General features: G+C 37.2%; 1 protein-coding gene across 4 annotated transcripts in view; it reads right to left on the bottom strand.

The window, feature by feature from the left end:
• Nucleotides 1-310: 310 nt before the first annotated feature.
• Nucleotides 311-14735, bottom strand: part of CCDC50 (coiled-coil domain containing 50) — an 87246-nt gene continuing 72821 nt past the window's right edge. For 2 of the 4 annotated variants that reach the window (XM_006050270.4, XM_006050272.4), the window contains 3 exons: nt 13476-13555; nt 9317-9423; nt 311-6816 (listed from right to left, as the gene is read on the bottom strand). In XM_006050270.4, the coding sequence (XP_006050332.2) occupies nt 6797-6816; nt 9317-9423; nt 13476-13555 (207 nt within the window). In that variant the 3' untranslated portion in view covers nt 311-6796. Of the gene's footprint in view, nt 6817-9316; nt 9424-10513; nt 11787-13475; nt 13556-14735 lie in introns of those variants that run through there. The other 2 variants (XM_006050271.4, XM_044943569.1) reach the window with 2 other exon arrangements.

Below are 14735 nucleotides of genomic sequence, written 5' to 3' on the forward strand. Positions count from 1 at the left end.
AGATCCCCTGGAGGAGGGCATGGCAACACATTCCAGTATCCAGTATACTTGCTGCAGAATCGCCATGGACAGAGGATTCTAGCAGGCTACAGTCCATGGGGTCACACAGAGTCTGACACAACTGAGTGACTAAGCACAGCACATAGGCATCAGTATAATGTTACACATGGTTACAGTAACCAGTGTAAGAGAAAAAGCTACTGTCATTAAATGACATTTGAGGGTTAACCTTATAAAGAAAAAACAAATGTATGTTCGCAGAACTCCCCAAGTCCTTGAATACAGTAAAGAAAACATGAGACAGAGACCATTGATGCAACAAATGAATGACTTTATTAAGAGAAAATGACAAGGTTGGTGTTTGCCTCCAACAATTCAGGAAAACAAGCACAGACAATACTTTGGTTTAAAAATTATTCATCATATCAATGTTAAACCTGACGTTAAAGGAATCAAATGGATGCAAGGTGTAAAAAATGAAGCACTGAAACACAAGCTTGCATAGATGAATAGATGGAGATGTACAAGTGGCACTGAAGGGAGGCCTGAGTACTGGAGAGTCATCACCACCTCAGCCGCCCAAGACACAGGAACGTCTCCAGCACCACGCTTCTCACTTTCTCCAAAGAGGTCATGAGCAGGAATGTGTGCTGTACGAAGGTGAATTGAAATAGTCTGTTTCCATAAGCCTCGTCCAGAAGGATGCACACATACCCGCCAGCACCCAGTATCAGTCACCTTTAAGGCATCCACAATGTCTCTCAGTTTCATTAATCTCTAGACAGGCATGTGATTTGAGGTGGCCTCCTCTTTTTCTGAACTGAGGCCAGTAACTCTATTCCATTAAGGTTCTGCTCAGTTCTGTGAGATAACTATGTCAAAGCTGCCTTTCCCCTAGGGCGTGGCTACAAACTGATTAAGTGCTTGGGATAACACCCCACTTGTTTAAACATCCACATTCCAAATGTCAAAGGGCTTTTTACCAAAGCATCCAAAACCTTTTGGGCACTGTGCAGTTATTAATCTCTCTCTCTCAAGAGCGTACTTTTCCAAATTTTGAGACAAATGACAGGACACCTCAAATTTCCTGAGCAACTTGATTCCTACGAAAAACTCCTGTACTTTATAATTCAGTACCTTCCAAGATACAACTGTGTTGGGATGGATTCTTCTTAAGGACAACCACATTTACAGAGAATTCTCACTTTGGAATATCATTTTTATACCCTATCATCTCGTAATACTTCATGAACAAATACTACCTTGCTTTCAAGAGGCAGGTGGAAAATACAGCTATTGCTGGGAAATGGCATTTGGCTTTCAGTTGATGGCAAACCTCAAGTTATAGCCTACAAGGATTCCAGAGGCTAATTCAATGAGAAATTTAAAAAATTCTAACATCAAAAACCTTCCCATTATATTTAACAGCTAGAAACTATTTTACCAATGATGGTCTGAAACTCGGCCACAAAAGCTTCTCCCAAGCATATGAGGTGTAACAGTATATCCTCTCAACTTTCTCTTTGCTGTCCTTAATCCTTGCTCTTCTGTGAAGGAAATGTCACTCAGACCCTGTCTTTCAGTTCTTCTACGCTTTCTACATGAACCTCAGCAATGAGTCATGGGACACTAAGTTACACAATTAACTCTGTCCTTAACTGAAATGCTGAAATCAGCACAGTGCCGGCTCCTTAGGCTATGCACATTTACTCAAAAGTGAGAGAAACATTTTCTAGTTTGCAGAGAATACACAAAAACATTTAAGTCTATTAGGAACATATTTCTAGGCAGTGTTCACAAATATTTAAGGGCAGAAAGAGTGATCTTTAGGACCAGACATTTCCACAAATCAACATGATTACTTAGATGACATTGGATTACTCTGTGGCATCAAATGCAAGCCTAAAAAACCACTCTGGTGTCTTCCCTGCCCTAGCAAAAGTTTTTCTGATTTTCTTTTGAAAGTAATAAAATAGAAACACTTTTCACATCAACAAATCTCCCATTTGAGTAAATGTCTCTGTTTTGTTTGGTTTTTCTCCTTTTTTGTTAACGTATGTAATGCATTTCAATACATAAGAGTGTTAGCAAAATTTTTACAGAATAACTGACTTCACTGTGTAACAGAACCCTTGGAAACATCGTCTACACAAACACCATAGGAAATGAAGACAGTCAACTCTCAACTATTCAGGAAGTGATCACCTGAAGAATATGCTCAGGAAATTCTCACTCTCTGACCACCAGCCTTCCTGATCATGCCACTGCTCATTCACAGACTGAGAGGCAATTTGAAATGAAATGACACGCCTATCAGTGTGCACATCACCCATAGCTCGGTGGGAGGAAGTCCAAAACATCTGATGACAAGGAGGTTTGGGGCTCACCTGTGAATTTGATACCTCAATGGAAAGTTGACAGTCACTCCTCTATGGGAAATACAGTACATGACCTTGGTCAGAATCAAACTAATTTAAGGCAATACTGCTCCTCACAGACATTGCTGACCTAAGTGTAAGTCTCATAAGAGAAATGACTCATACAAGTGAGGGTTTCCTTCTTTACCCTTCCGTTCTTGACTTCTCTAGAAATAAATCTACCGTTTCTAATGAGAGTTAAACAGCAGGAGCAACAGCAGCCTCAACTCTTCCCTTGGATAATCTTATGTACCACCAGGGATGAAAGAGACTCTTCCTGGAGAACCCTGGGTGACATTGAGCCCCGCACAGCACTATCAGGACAGTCTCTGGTGTGCTTCTCCCTGCCCAGCTGACCTACAACAGATGAGGGAGAAAAAAGATCCTATCATCAGGAAGACCAGCAGTTATGGCTTTAAGACACAGGCACCACCGGATAGAAGGAAAAATGGGATCACTTCTAATCACTTCTCTGACTCTGAGCTGTAAGCAGTAGACAAAGTATTATTAAAAATGTTTTTTTTTTTTTTTTTCCTTTTTGCTCAAACAGCAGGTTTTGATTCTTGTATGTTTGGTTCTAAAAAACTGATGTTATCAGAATATGACACACTATGTAACAGTGAAATCTACCTGAAGGTTCCGTTTCTACATTAAAGTCCCCAACGCAAACCAAAGGGAAACGAGGCTTTGAGAGCAAGTTCTGTTTTGTTCTCAGTTCTTCAGAAAGCTGCTTACACGGCAGCCTCGTGCCTTTAATTAGGCTGAGGACATTACAATCACCACAGTTACCTTTCAAGAAAATCAACACTGAATAAATGAATAATCTCCCCCAACATGATTTTTATATAAAGGCAACACTCATTAAAAATCAAGGCCCTAAAATGTTAACCACTCATGTGGTAAACTAAATGCACCATATTATACCAGGGGTTTCTAAAGGGCAATTCGGCACAAGACAAAATTCAGAGAATATCTGACAGCATTAAAGAAAAATAATTATCAATTATTTAATAAAACTAATAAACATTAGTTTTATACTGAAAAGTCCCGACATTGTGCGAAAGGTATGGACAAAGTCAGCAATGGATTTATTCACCATCCAGTTCTGCTGCAGGCCACGCAAAGAAAAGGGGACAACAGGTCTGGTTCCTAATTTTCTCAAGTGAGTTCAGTGGAGCACAAGGCCCAAGGTTTTGCTTTTTGGAATATGTTGATCTAGATGCAAGTGGCCACTGCTATTCTAGAAAGCTTTTCCTCTTGGGAGCATCTATCCCTATCTTTTCCACTTCAGATGTTTCCCTATGGTCAAAACCCATGAAGTCTTTTCTGCAGTTCATCTGCTGCTGGTTATTGTAAATTCACTTGATAAATATTAAGTCACTGTGTGCAAAGTCCCCTTCTAAAAACCTCAATGTCATTTTAAAGCATGTGAAGCAATCACCTAGTCGCCCAATAAAATTATGTCTAACAACAATTTGACAATACAGTCACATTTTTTTTCAACTCAGAACATTTAAACTGATCCTTTTCTAACCTTGCTTCCAGGTGGTGACTTACAAAAAGTTAGGTTGGGGTGATGGGGTGTCCATGTCCAGCAGCCTCATGATAAGGTTCCACAACACACTGTGCTCATTCAGTAACGCTGATGTTAATGGGGTCTGGCCCCTGGGAGAACAGAGGTATGGAAACAGGAAGATTTTCCAAGGCCAGAACGATTATTTTACATCACAACATTAAAGCATAATACACTGTGGATCTAAAAATTAAACTGTGTGTGTTCCAGAAGTAGGAAAAGAAATAAATGCTTCCATATTTATATAAAAATGACAAGTAGAGAGCAGAGAACACAGTGAAGATGTTTGGCAGTTTCTTAAAATAAAGTGCTAGTTGCCTCTAAATGGGGCTTCTCAGGTGGCACAGTGGTAAAGAATCCACCTGCAATGCAGGAGACCCAGGTTCAATCCCTGGGTTGGAAAGATCCCCTGGAGTAAGAAATGGCAACCCACTTCAGTATTCTTGCCTGGAAAATTCCATGGACACACACAGTTGCTTCTACAGTCTCAAAATTAACAATAATTAACAATTACACTATTTGAATGAGAATAAGAGGAATTCAACTGGTTGTTTGATGTGTCTTCTTATTCACAGGAAAAGAATTACTCTGATACTCCTTAAAAAGTGTTTGCTTTACAAAAAAAAAAATTAAATTATTTAAAAACTCTGATCTTTTAAAAACATTAAAAAAAATAACGAATTTTCCATACAGATGTTGAATTGTGTGTAACGAGGGAAATACTACCCTTGGTCACTTACTAACAGAGCTGAAACACTAACATCCTGGTTATGTGTAAAGTGACCTGATATTTTTTGAGTAAAATACACCCAGTTAGCATTTTACAGTAATAAATATGATTGCATGAAGTAGTACATGAAAGGATAAATGGAGAATTTGAAAAGAACTGATCATTGTATGAGATAGAAAAATAAACATTTATAAAATAAAAATATGGCAAATGATGTTGCCCATTTGCCTGATTTTCAAATAAAAATACATTGCTTTTCTTTTCTTTAAAGCTACCATAAAAAACTTTTTAAAACATGAAGTAAATCACAGGGCAGACAAAGAAAAATATAGCATTACTATGAATCAAAAGGCCTAACCTTTTGATATTGAAAACATCTTCTGGAATTTGATTTAAGGTTAGGACCTCCATTTGGTCTCCTCTTGTCTATTTAACCACCCGCTCCAGTGTTCTTGCCTGGAGAATCCCAGGGATGGTGGAGCCTGATGGGCTGCCGTCTATGGGGTCACACAGAGTCGGACACGACTAAAGTGACTTAGCAGCAGTAGCAGTCTATTTAACTGAAGATTTTTCTTCCTCAGTCATTTCATCCTGGACATGCAAAGTTCTGTTCTTTTCCCTTTCCCTATTTCTCCAAAATGACTATAACCTTAAGGATTTTATTTCTAGATTATTATTTTCTCAAAACTTAACCCTTAAGTATCCTTTACTTAAGTTCATACAATCCAAAAACTATGAAACTAAAGCTATTCCTCAAAATGAAAAACCCAAATCCTCTGAGAAGCTAGTCTAAAAAACTTCATGAATACTGCCCAACTAGAAAGACTATTTCAAAAGATAAGGCAAACAGAAGGCAGTTCCCAGCCAGAAAGGAGTGGATTAACAACTTTTTTCTCAAGTATAAATATGCTGAATATACAGCATGACTGATATTTATGTTAACTAACTGGTATAGAAAAAGAAGCATTTCCATGAGGCTAGAAGATTAACAAAATTCCAGATTTCCTGAAGAGGGGTTTAAGGTCTGGCACAAAGGAATCCAGCACCCATGTGTCACTAACATATGTGCAGGATCGAATACTTGGATGAAGAACTTTATCAAGTTCAAGTCCAATTAATCTGCTTATTGACAGATACACAAAATTTTTTTGAGAGGTTGCCAACCAATGCTGCTATGTTTTATATGCAAGAGGAAAAATTCAATCTTACAGCCAGAGAAAATGACAGCATCATTACTTACATAAACATCTTTCCAATTCTAATTCCCTTGGCTTTATATGTAAATGTAAAATAAGAGAAGGGATACAAAATTTTTCATCTTTAATTGATCTTGCAGACTTGAGTTAAAACTTCTTAGAATTAAATTTTTGCCAATAAATACTAAAAAATGGTTCAATGCTCAGAGGCTTCAGCATTCTTGCTAATGAGGAGGCAATGGCAGAGACGGTGTTAGTGAATGACATCTAGGCCAATTTTCCCAGGAGGGTGTGTAAGGATACATAAAACCTCTACAGTCTTTATAGTCAGTTACATATTCAACTGTTCCTTTTTATTTTTCTTTTTAAATACTTTATGGTTGTGATTTTTTTCTTTCCCTGAATAGCGAAAAAAAAAAAAAGCAAAAGTCTCTTATCTTTTAATATATCATACACTAATGCACCAAAAAAGCTATTTCTTATATTCTTTTATTCTGCATTGCATCCAAACATTATGTTTTACTTTGATCATTACCTCCACAAAATCCTAATTGCTAAGTAAAGCCTATTCATGAAATATCAATACTCCATACCTAATGAAAATGGCATTTTATAGAGCTCTTAGATACTATACCCCTGGAAGCATATGCTCCATAGAGATGGCCAATATTCAGAAGCTAGATTTTCTTGTACTGCCCAAGTGATCGGGAATAACCAAAATATTTTAAATGAATGAAAATTATTCATGTTCCAAAAAACACTTGAGGATAAATCTCAGGAATACAAAATAGAGGAAGAAAAAAATAAGCGTGGAATGTGTTCTGTATCATCCAGGAATTTTGCTACAGTGAGTCCGTTTTCAAGGCAGATTCCTAGGTTTTTACGGTTTATAATGGAAACCTGAGGAGAGAAGGAAAAAGGAAGAAAAACGATTAAGGAAAAAAATCTCTGAGACACTGTTTTTCTCCCTGTTCAAATAAAACAATGTTATCTATATTTCTATGCATCTCAAATGGTTCACGTGTTTTGTTTGTTCTTGGTTGTAAGCATACAAATTGGCTCTCTGTATCTGTGGGTTCTCCATCCAGCATGGATTGAAAATACTGAGAAAAAAAAATCCCAGAAAGTTCAAGTTTTGAATTTGACATATGTTTGAAGTATTTACAGAGCATTTACATTGAATTATACATTATTAATATAAGTAATCTAGAGAAAGTTTAGGGGAGGGTGTAAGTAGGTCATATGCAAATACTACGACATTTTATATAAGGGGCTTAAGAATCCGGGGATTTTGAAATCCTCAGGAATTCTGGAACCAATCTGCTGCAGAAAGGTACCTAGGGAAACTGTACTTATATTCATAATCAATGTGTTGGTTTAGTATTACGTATAAAATGTATGGCAAGGATAGGAATGCACCTCCTAAAAGTAATGCTTGTATATAATTTGAGAAAGAAATCAACAAGGGATGCTGAAAAGGTCACCAACTGATGAAAATCGTAGTGTATGGGTTGTTTTGCTAATCTTTTTTTGTCTTATTCTGAACATTGGATAAATGGCAGAATGATAGGGGAGCAGGAGAAGGAGAGCTTTTTATTATTTTTATTTTTAATTGGAGGATAATAAGGAGAGATTAAAAAAATACAATGCCTGGCAAAAATTCTAATTTAATGGGTCTGGAGTGGCACCTGTGCATTGGTATCTTGTATATCATTGCAGAAACGAAACTTTAAGTAAGCTTGGAAAGGTAATCATTAGATTTGGGAAAAGATAATGAAAACATCGCCTAAGAAATCTTCAGAAAACATAAAAAATAAAAAACATCAACCAATAAGACCTAATATTTGTGAAGTCTATTGCAATCTGCTTTCATATATTTTACTTATATAACCTGACGACGCTGACACCACTAAAATCACCTATACTTTTAGATGAGCAAATTAATGAGAAACTACATTTTCATTATCTGATTTTATGACTGTCATAAAATTACACATTAAGTCAATGCCTATCGTTGCTAAAGGAGACAGACCTGATTATTCCTTTCATTTTAAAGATCTGGTCCAACTTAGATCTCATGTTCTTTCCCCTTTTTTTTTGCCCATTTTTCTTATGTGTGATGTGTTTCTGTGATGTGTATGTGTATCTGTGTACTTTAATCTAATTAAGAGAGAGTCATGGGTAGATGGGAAACAATAGCCAGGACAGTAAAAGTCCAATAGATCTAAATGGGGGACATAGCCACCCATTAAGAATCTGATAAAAGCTATGAACTCTCCCTGGAGAAAATGCAAATAAATACTGTTGACCCCTGAACAATGCAGAGGGGGTTAGAGGCACTGGCCCTTTGCACAGCTGAAAATCCATGTACCATTTACAGAGGCCCTCTGTATATTTGTTCGCTGGCTCAACCAACATGGATGGCGTAGTACTACAGTATTCACTATAGATGAATTTCTTCACAGGAAGAAAAAAAAAAATCCATGTATAAAATGGACACTCGAGCAGTTCAAAACTGTGTTGTTCAAAGCTCAACTAAAGTGCACACAGAAAACCTTCCATTCAATTTAAGGTGTCTGCTTTCTGTTTTTAAATCATTTTTTTTGTTTGTTTTTTAATAAATGAAGAATAAAAGTTATGACCAACCTAGATAGCACATTAAAAAGCAGAGCTTTGCCAACAAAGGTCCGTCTAGTCAAGGCTATGGTTTTTCCAGTGGTCATGTATGGATATGAGAGTTGGACTATAAAGAAAGCTGGGTGCAGAAGAATGGACGCTTTTGAACTGTGGTGTTGGAGAAGATTCTTGGGAGTCCCTTGGACTGCAAGGAAATCCAGCCAGTCCATCCTAAAGGAGATCAGTCCTGGGTGCTCATTGGTAGGACTGCTGTTGAAGCTGAAACTCCAATACTTTGGTCACCTAATGCGGAGAGCTGACTCATTTGAAAAGACCCTGATGCTGGGAAAGATTGAGGGCAGGAGGAGAAGGAGACAACAGAGGATGAGATGGCTGGATGGCATCACCGACTCAATGCACACGGGTTTGGGTGAACTCCGGGAGTTGGTGATGGACAGGGAGGCCTGGTGTGCTGCAGTCCATGGGGTCGCAAAGAGTCAGACACGACTGAGCGACTGAACTGAACTGAACATAATGATCTTCTCCAGTGGATCTTCCCAACCCAGTAATCGAACCGTGGTCTCCCATATTACAGGCAGATTCTTCACCAACAGAACTATCAGGGAAGCCCTCTAATAAATGAAGAGTAATATAATGATCTGCTCAGAAGAAGACTAACTTATTTTTCCACTCTAGTGATCTATAATATAGCACCTGGCTTTTCCACTATAGCATGGCAATTATTAAAAAAGATCTTACAGCTGACCATATACATTTGTCTTACCTTTATGAGAAGACTCTGACTTTGAGTAGTGACGTGTGGAATTATGCTGGTTTCCAGAAGGAGTGAAATCCAAACCCTCAGCATCTGTCATGGGAGGTGGTGGTGGCCTAAGAAAAGTCAAGGTTTAAAGAGATACTCTGCGTAGTGATGACTAGGACTCCACCCCTCACTGGATCACTTAGAAAACATAGTTTCAGTGGAGAAGCAAAGCCAGAATATGTCAGAATCCTCATGGTAGTGCCTAGCCAGTTGTATAACCTTGGATAAGTTATTTAACTTGTTTCTTTGTTTTGATGCACATAATTCAATAAAAACAAGTATCTTCTGAGGCACTGGGTGGGCTTCCCAGGTGGCTCAGACAGTAAAGTATCTGCCTGCAATGCGGTAGACCTGGGTTCGATCCCTGGGTCAGGAAGATCCCCTGGAGAAGGAAATGGAAATCCACTCCAGTATTCTTGCCTGGAAAATCTCATGGTCAGAGGAGCCTGGCGGGCTACAGTCCATGAGATCGCAAAGAGTCGGACACGGCTGAGCGACTAATACATTCACATTCATTCACTGTGCTAAGGGATAGATAAAGATTAACAAGATATGATCACTGCCATTAATGAGAAATACATTGTTTTCGCAGGTTTCATCAAGCAAAAGAGAAAGAAAGGAAAAGACAGATGGGGGAAGAAAGTAATTAAGGGAGAGAAGGCAGCAGCTAAGGGAGGGAGATGGGACACTGGTCAACACAGGAAATTTAGAGCAAAGTTCGTTAAACCACTAGGTGGCAGAGTAGAGCTTAGAGAAGGAAAGGACAGTTTTAAACGCATGTGCAACTTCATGTCAAAACAAGTCAACTGTAAAAAAACATACAGGAAATTTTTAATACTCCAAACTTTAATTATTTTAATTATATAACTGATTTTTGCAGACACTTGGCATTGATAAGGCTGTAAAACAAAATCTCTCATTTTTTTGGTGTTTCCCAAAGGTGTTCTCAGATTGTGTGTTAAGAGCATGGAATCATTTGTTTATAAATATTAGAAATTAAATAAGTGTTTTTCTTTCATTATTCACAGACATTTAGAACATTTGCCTTTAAAAAGTAACATAAGTCTTGGCAGGTAAAGTTGAGACAAAGCAATCTGACTCCAGAATTAAGAATGTTAACTAAAGAAGTAACTTACACTCAAGAAAACACGATTTGTAATCAGGGTGGCAGGATCTTTATTTTACTTTTTTTATTATCCTCATTAGATGACCAAATACTGGAGAAACACAAGCCAACTGGTACTATCAGAAAAACTCATCACCAAGGAAAGGGATGCTGAAGTGTTGAACAAAGTTTAGGATGTCAACAAATCCATGAGGATAAACAAATCAATCTAGGATGCCCTCAGTTATCTGGTGTGTTGTTTTATTAATTTTTTGCTTATGTGGAGAACAAATCTTGGGTTAATGCTTCCAGGGGTCCTACCAAATTATTTGTTGCACTGGAGACAGTCATTTCAGTTAGGGGTATTTAAATCCAAAGTTGGAAAAATCTTGCTAACTAATTGTTTTATAGTTTCTGATGTATTAGGATTACCTGTTTCCAACTGTTCTTATGAAATGATTTATATCTTTAAGCTAGTGATAAAACCAAATATACTTCAGAATTCACTCAAAATTCATTTCCTCAAGAAGCCTTCCCAGACACCCAGACTAGGTTAAATGTCTCCTTATGCTCTTCTAACAACCTGCATTTTTCATCCTTAGCATTTAACACAATCATAGTAGTTAGTTGTATAATTGTCTGTTTAGATTATAAATTTCATAAGAGCAAGAAAATTTTTGTTGACTGCCACTTACTCTGGGTCTGGGCAATTACTATGGAGCTCAATAAATACTGGACAAATGAATAAGTGGAGAAAAATATATTTCATATTCATAAGAACACTGTAGGAACCAAATGATATTTATAAAATTCTTAAGTTTTTCTAAGGGAAAATACAAAATCAAAATACCAGGTAGCATTATTAATATAAAATCCTATAGTTAAAACAGTTTAGAACTTAGGTTAAACTTTTTCCAATTACAAAGAATTGGAATTAATTCAGATTGCCAACTAGTTTTCTGTTTTTTCGAGTAGAAATCTTTAATGGACAATGACAATGACTTTTAACCATGACTGCTATACGCTCTCCATGAGAATCTGTTGCCCCTGTACCACTATTAGTACTACAGTGAAGTAAACATCTTGAACCAGCACCAAGTTTCTCAATCCTGGAAACCATCTCTTTCTGTACAAATGGTTAACTCATCTTCCACCATGATTAAATGTGAAAGAGGAAACCACAGAATCTAACCTTAACAAAGCATACGTTCTAACATTAACTGTACAAGCTATCTATAATAAGATCATAAGCTATAAGTTCTAACTATAAAAATACAGGTTTCATAAAATTCTTCTTCATTTTGTTTTGCCATATATATCGTCTTTCTGCAAAGAAAGATATTTTTTTCTTTTAGTATTTTATTTTTTGATTAAAAAAATAAAATTTTTATTTTAATAGTTAAAGACAAATATTCCTCTTAAGTCAAAAAATGACTTCAGTTTTACTAGTCATAGGCCACTTTTCACTCATTTACAATGGCCAGTTTTAACACAGGATCATTTGATTATTTGTTCTTTCAATATATCAAATATTTTTAAGAGAACCCATTACATTTCAGAAAGTTGTTTTCAATTTAAATCCTTTAAATAGACGTTTCAGACTGTTCTATCATATGCTGTCAAAAATACTGGTGTTCTAAAAAGTCCAAGGACTTCAAAGGCTGCAAAATAACTCTAAAGATGATTTTAATTCCCTTTATTTAAAAAAAAAAAAAAAAAAAAAAAGGCATAATAAGCAACACCTACCTATTTACCTACTGAGAACAGATTAGTTCTTATTTTACTTGGATGTTGTGCAGGGACATAAATAAAGCTGAACTAAATCTAAAATTTGCTTTAAAAGACATTTGGCATGTGTGTAACTAAAAGCTATAAGCAGCAGCAAGTGTACACAATTAGAGAAGGCAATGGCAACCCACTCCAGTGTTCTTGCTTGGAGAATCCCAGGGACGGGGGAGCCTGGTGGGCTGCCGTCTCTGGGGTCGCACAGAATCGGACACAACTGAAGCGACTTAGCAGCAGCAGCAGCACCAAACAAAGTACACTACTGTGCCCTAAAAGTTTTACAATTATCTTCTGAAAGCCCATGGGTTTAAAAATAGAGTATGGCTTTTCAAGAACACTAAATATATTCTATTTAAGGAAATAAGTCTAGTAGTTTAAGCGTGAGCAATGAGTGACAACAAGAGTGTATATTTTTCAATGTCATAAAACTTATGCTTTAATGATTAGTAAATATATCATTAATAATCAGGACCAAAATACTGTATAAAGTTTCAATAATTTAGAGTTTTCAAATGTTAGATTTAGTGTTACTTTTGTCTTTTTCTATTTAACATTCGCTCTTCCTCTTCCAATCAGTTTTTCCTTGAAAAGCAACAGAAAGCAATAAAGAAAAAATAAAGGTTGCTTCCCAAAGACTTAAATGTTGACAATTTGCAGTGGAAAAGTAGCAGCTGCTCCATAACCATGACCCCAGACTGCCTGAGAGAAGTTAGAAAGTACACATATGCTGTAGCCACAGCTACCTGTTGTAGTGGGATGAAGAACAGTCTGCAATGACTGAAATGAGCATTTGCCTAGGACACTGGGACTCACACAGAAATGCATTTAGACATGTGTAAATGTCATGCATGTGTAAATTCCATGTGATCATGGAACTCAGTAAACATTTAAAACCTGTGATTTTACTTAAGAAAATGGTTAATCTCATCCCTTCTTAGCTGAGGGCAGTCAATTCAGTGACTCCAGAGATAAGAACTGGTCCTAACAAAAAAGTGCATCTCTCCTTACCTCAGCTTCTGTAAAATTCCCCATCTTCCTAACTTGACTTGTTCAACACAATTTAAAACAGAAAACAAAGCTTGAAAATAATCCTGAAAGATTTGATACCACCTCACAACTGCAGATTTCTGGATCTCCTCTCCAAGGAACAAACACTCTTTTCAGGCAGCCAATATCTCTTGCTCACCCCAAGGTCAAGATCCACACTCCCCTTTTCAGGTGTCATCTTACCGTGCTGGTCTGTCATTCTTAGAACGGTGAGGCTCATCACTCTCTTTTGACTTTGAATGGGCTGATTTAGCTGTTTTGGGCTAAGGGGGAAAGAAAAAAGACACACACACACACACACACAGAAAACAGCAAACAGAGAAAGATTAGATTTATATATTATCTAAATAATGTCAAACTCTCCTTTTGTAATTTTAGGTTACTTACACCTAGCTTAGCAACATAAAATATTTTTAAACAGTCACTTAGAGACCAGAAAATTGTAGTTGTGAAAGAGTGTTGCAGGTTGTCAGTACAACCAGATGAGTGGACTAAACCCTCACAAACAGGCTCTACCACAGAGGTACGCTTGGTCACCCATTAGTAACAAGGCAGCTACATGGCAGCTGACAAGAACTGTAACTAAGCATGAATCTCAAGCCTTCCCCTCCCCCATATCCTCTGCTTCAGCTCTTTTATGAAGTACTTAGATAAAAGTATACGGTGCTCACTTCCTAAGTGGTTTTACAGATGTGAAAACCCCCACCAAATGGAAGATGTGAACTACCTGATGACCACAAGCACATAGTCTCCAGATCTCTTAAAAATGCTTTCCTGAAACCCACCAGGGAGTTCGGGCCTTTTGAGTACTAGCTGTCCCTGACTGCATGTATGGAGCCTTACAATAAATGTTACACTTTGCTTCACCACAACCCGGAATATCAGTAGATTTGCTTTACTGTGCAAGAGCAAGCAGATCCAAGTTTGGTTCAGTAACAGAACTGGAGGACTCCCAGAGTCTATGGAATCCAGCTTCATGCTATTAAACTTGTTTCTTAACATATGACTTAGGGATGATAACTTTCAAGCCCAGAAATAAGGCACATTCATGCCAACTTTTCTAGAAACAACTCCAGCCCCACTGACAGAATCTAAAAATATCAGAAGTCCTGATGCTTGCTAGAAATGTGACCTTCTTCCTCTTCCCTCCCTGATGTGTAATCTTTAAAAATACCTACTTCCAGCCTAGCTGAGTTAACAAAGAACTTGAGGAACTCTTAGGCAATTACTTGCAGCTTAATTTACGTAACAAGAGCATTTGGGAAGCCTTCTATGAAAATGATATATGTCTGTTTGGAGAAATCTTGAATTACGAACAAGGTAAATAGATAACGTGGAAATAATATTTTCATTTGTTTTTAGATTCACAGCTGAGCAACAGGCAACAGTAGAGAAATACTATTACAATACTTTCTCTTCGTTTTTCTCAAAACATATGCTGAG

Source organism: Bubalus bubalis, chromosome 1 (assembly GCF_019923935.1).
Source record: "Bubalus bubalis isolate 160015118507 breed Murrah chromosome 1, NDDB_SH_1, whole genome shotgun sequence".
NCBI lineage: Eukaryota > Metazoa > Chordata > Mammalia > Artiodactyla > Bovidae > Bubalus > Bubalus bubalis.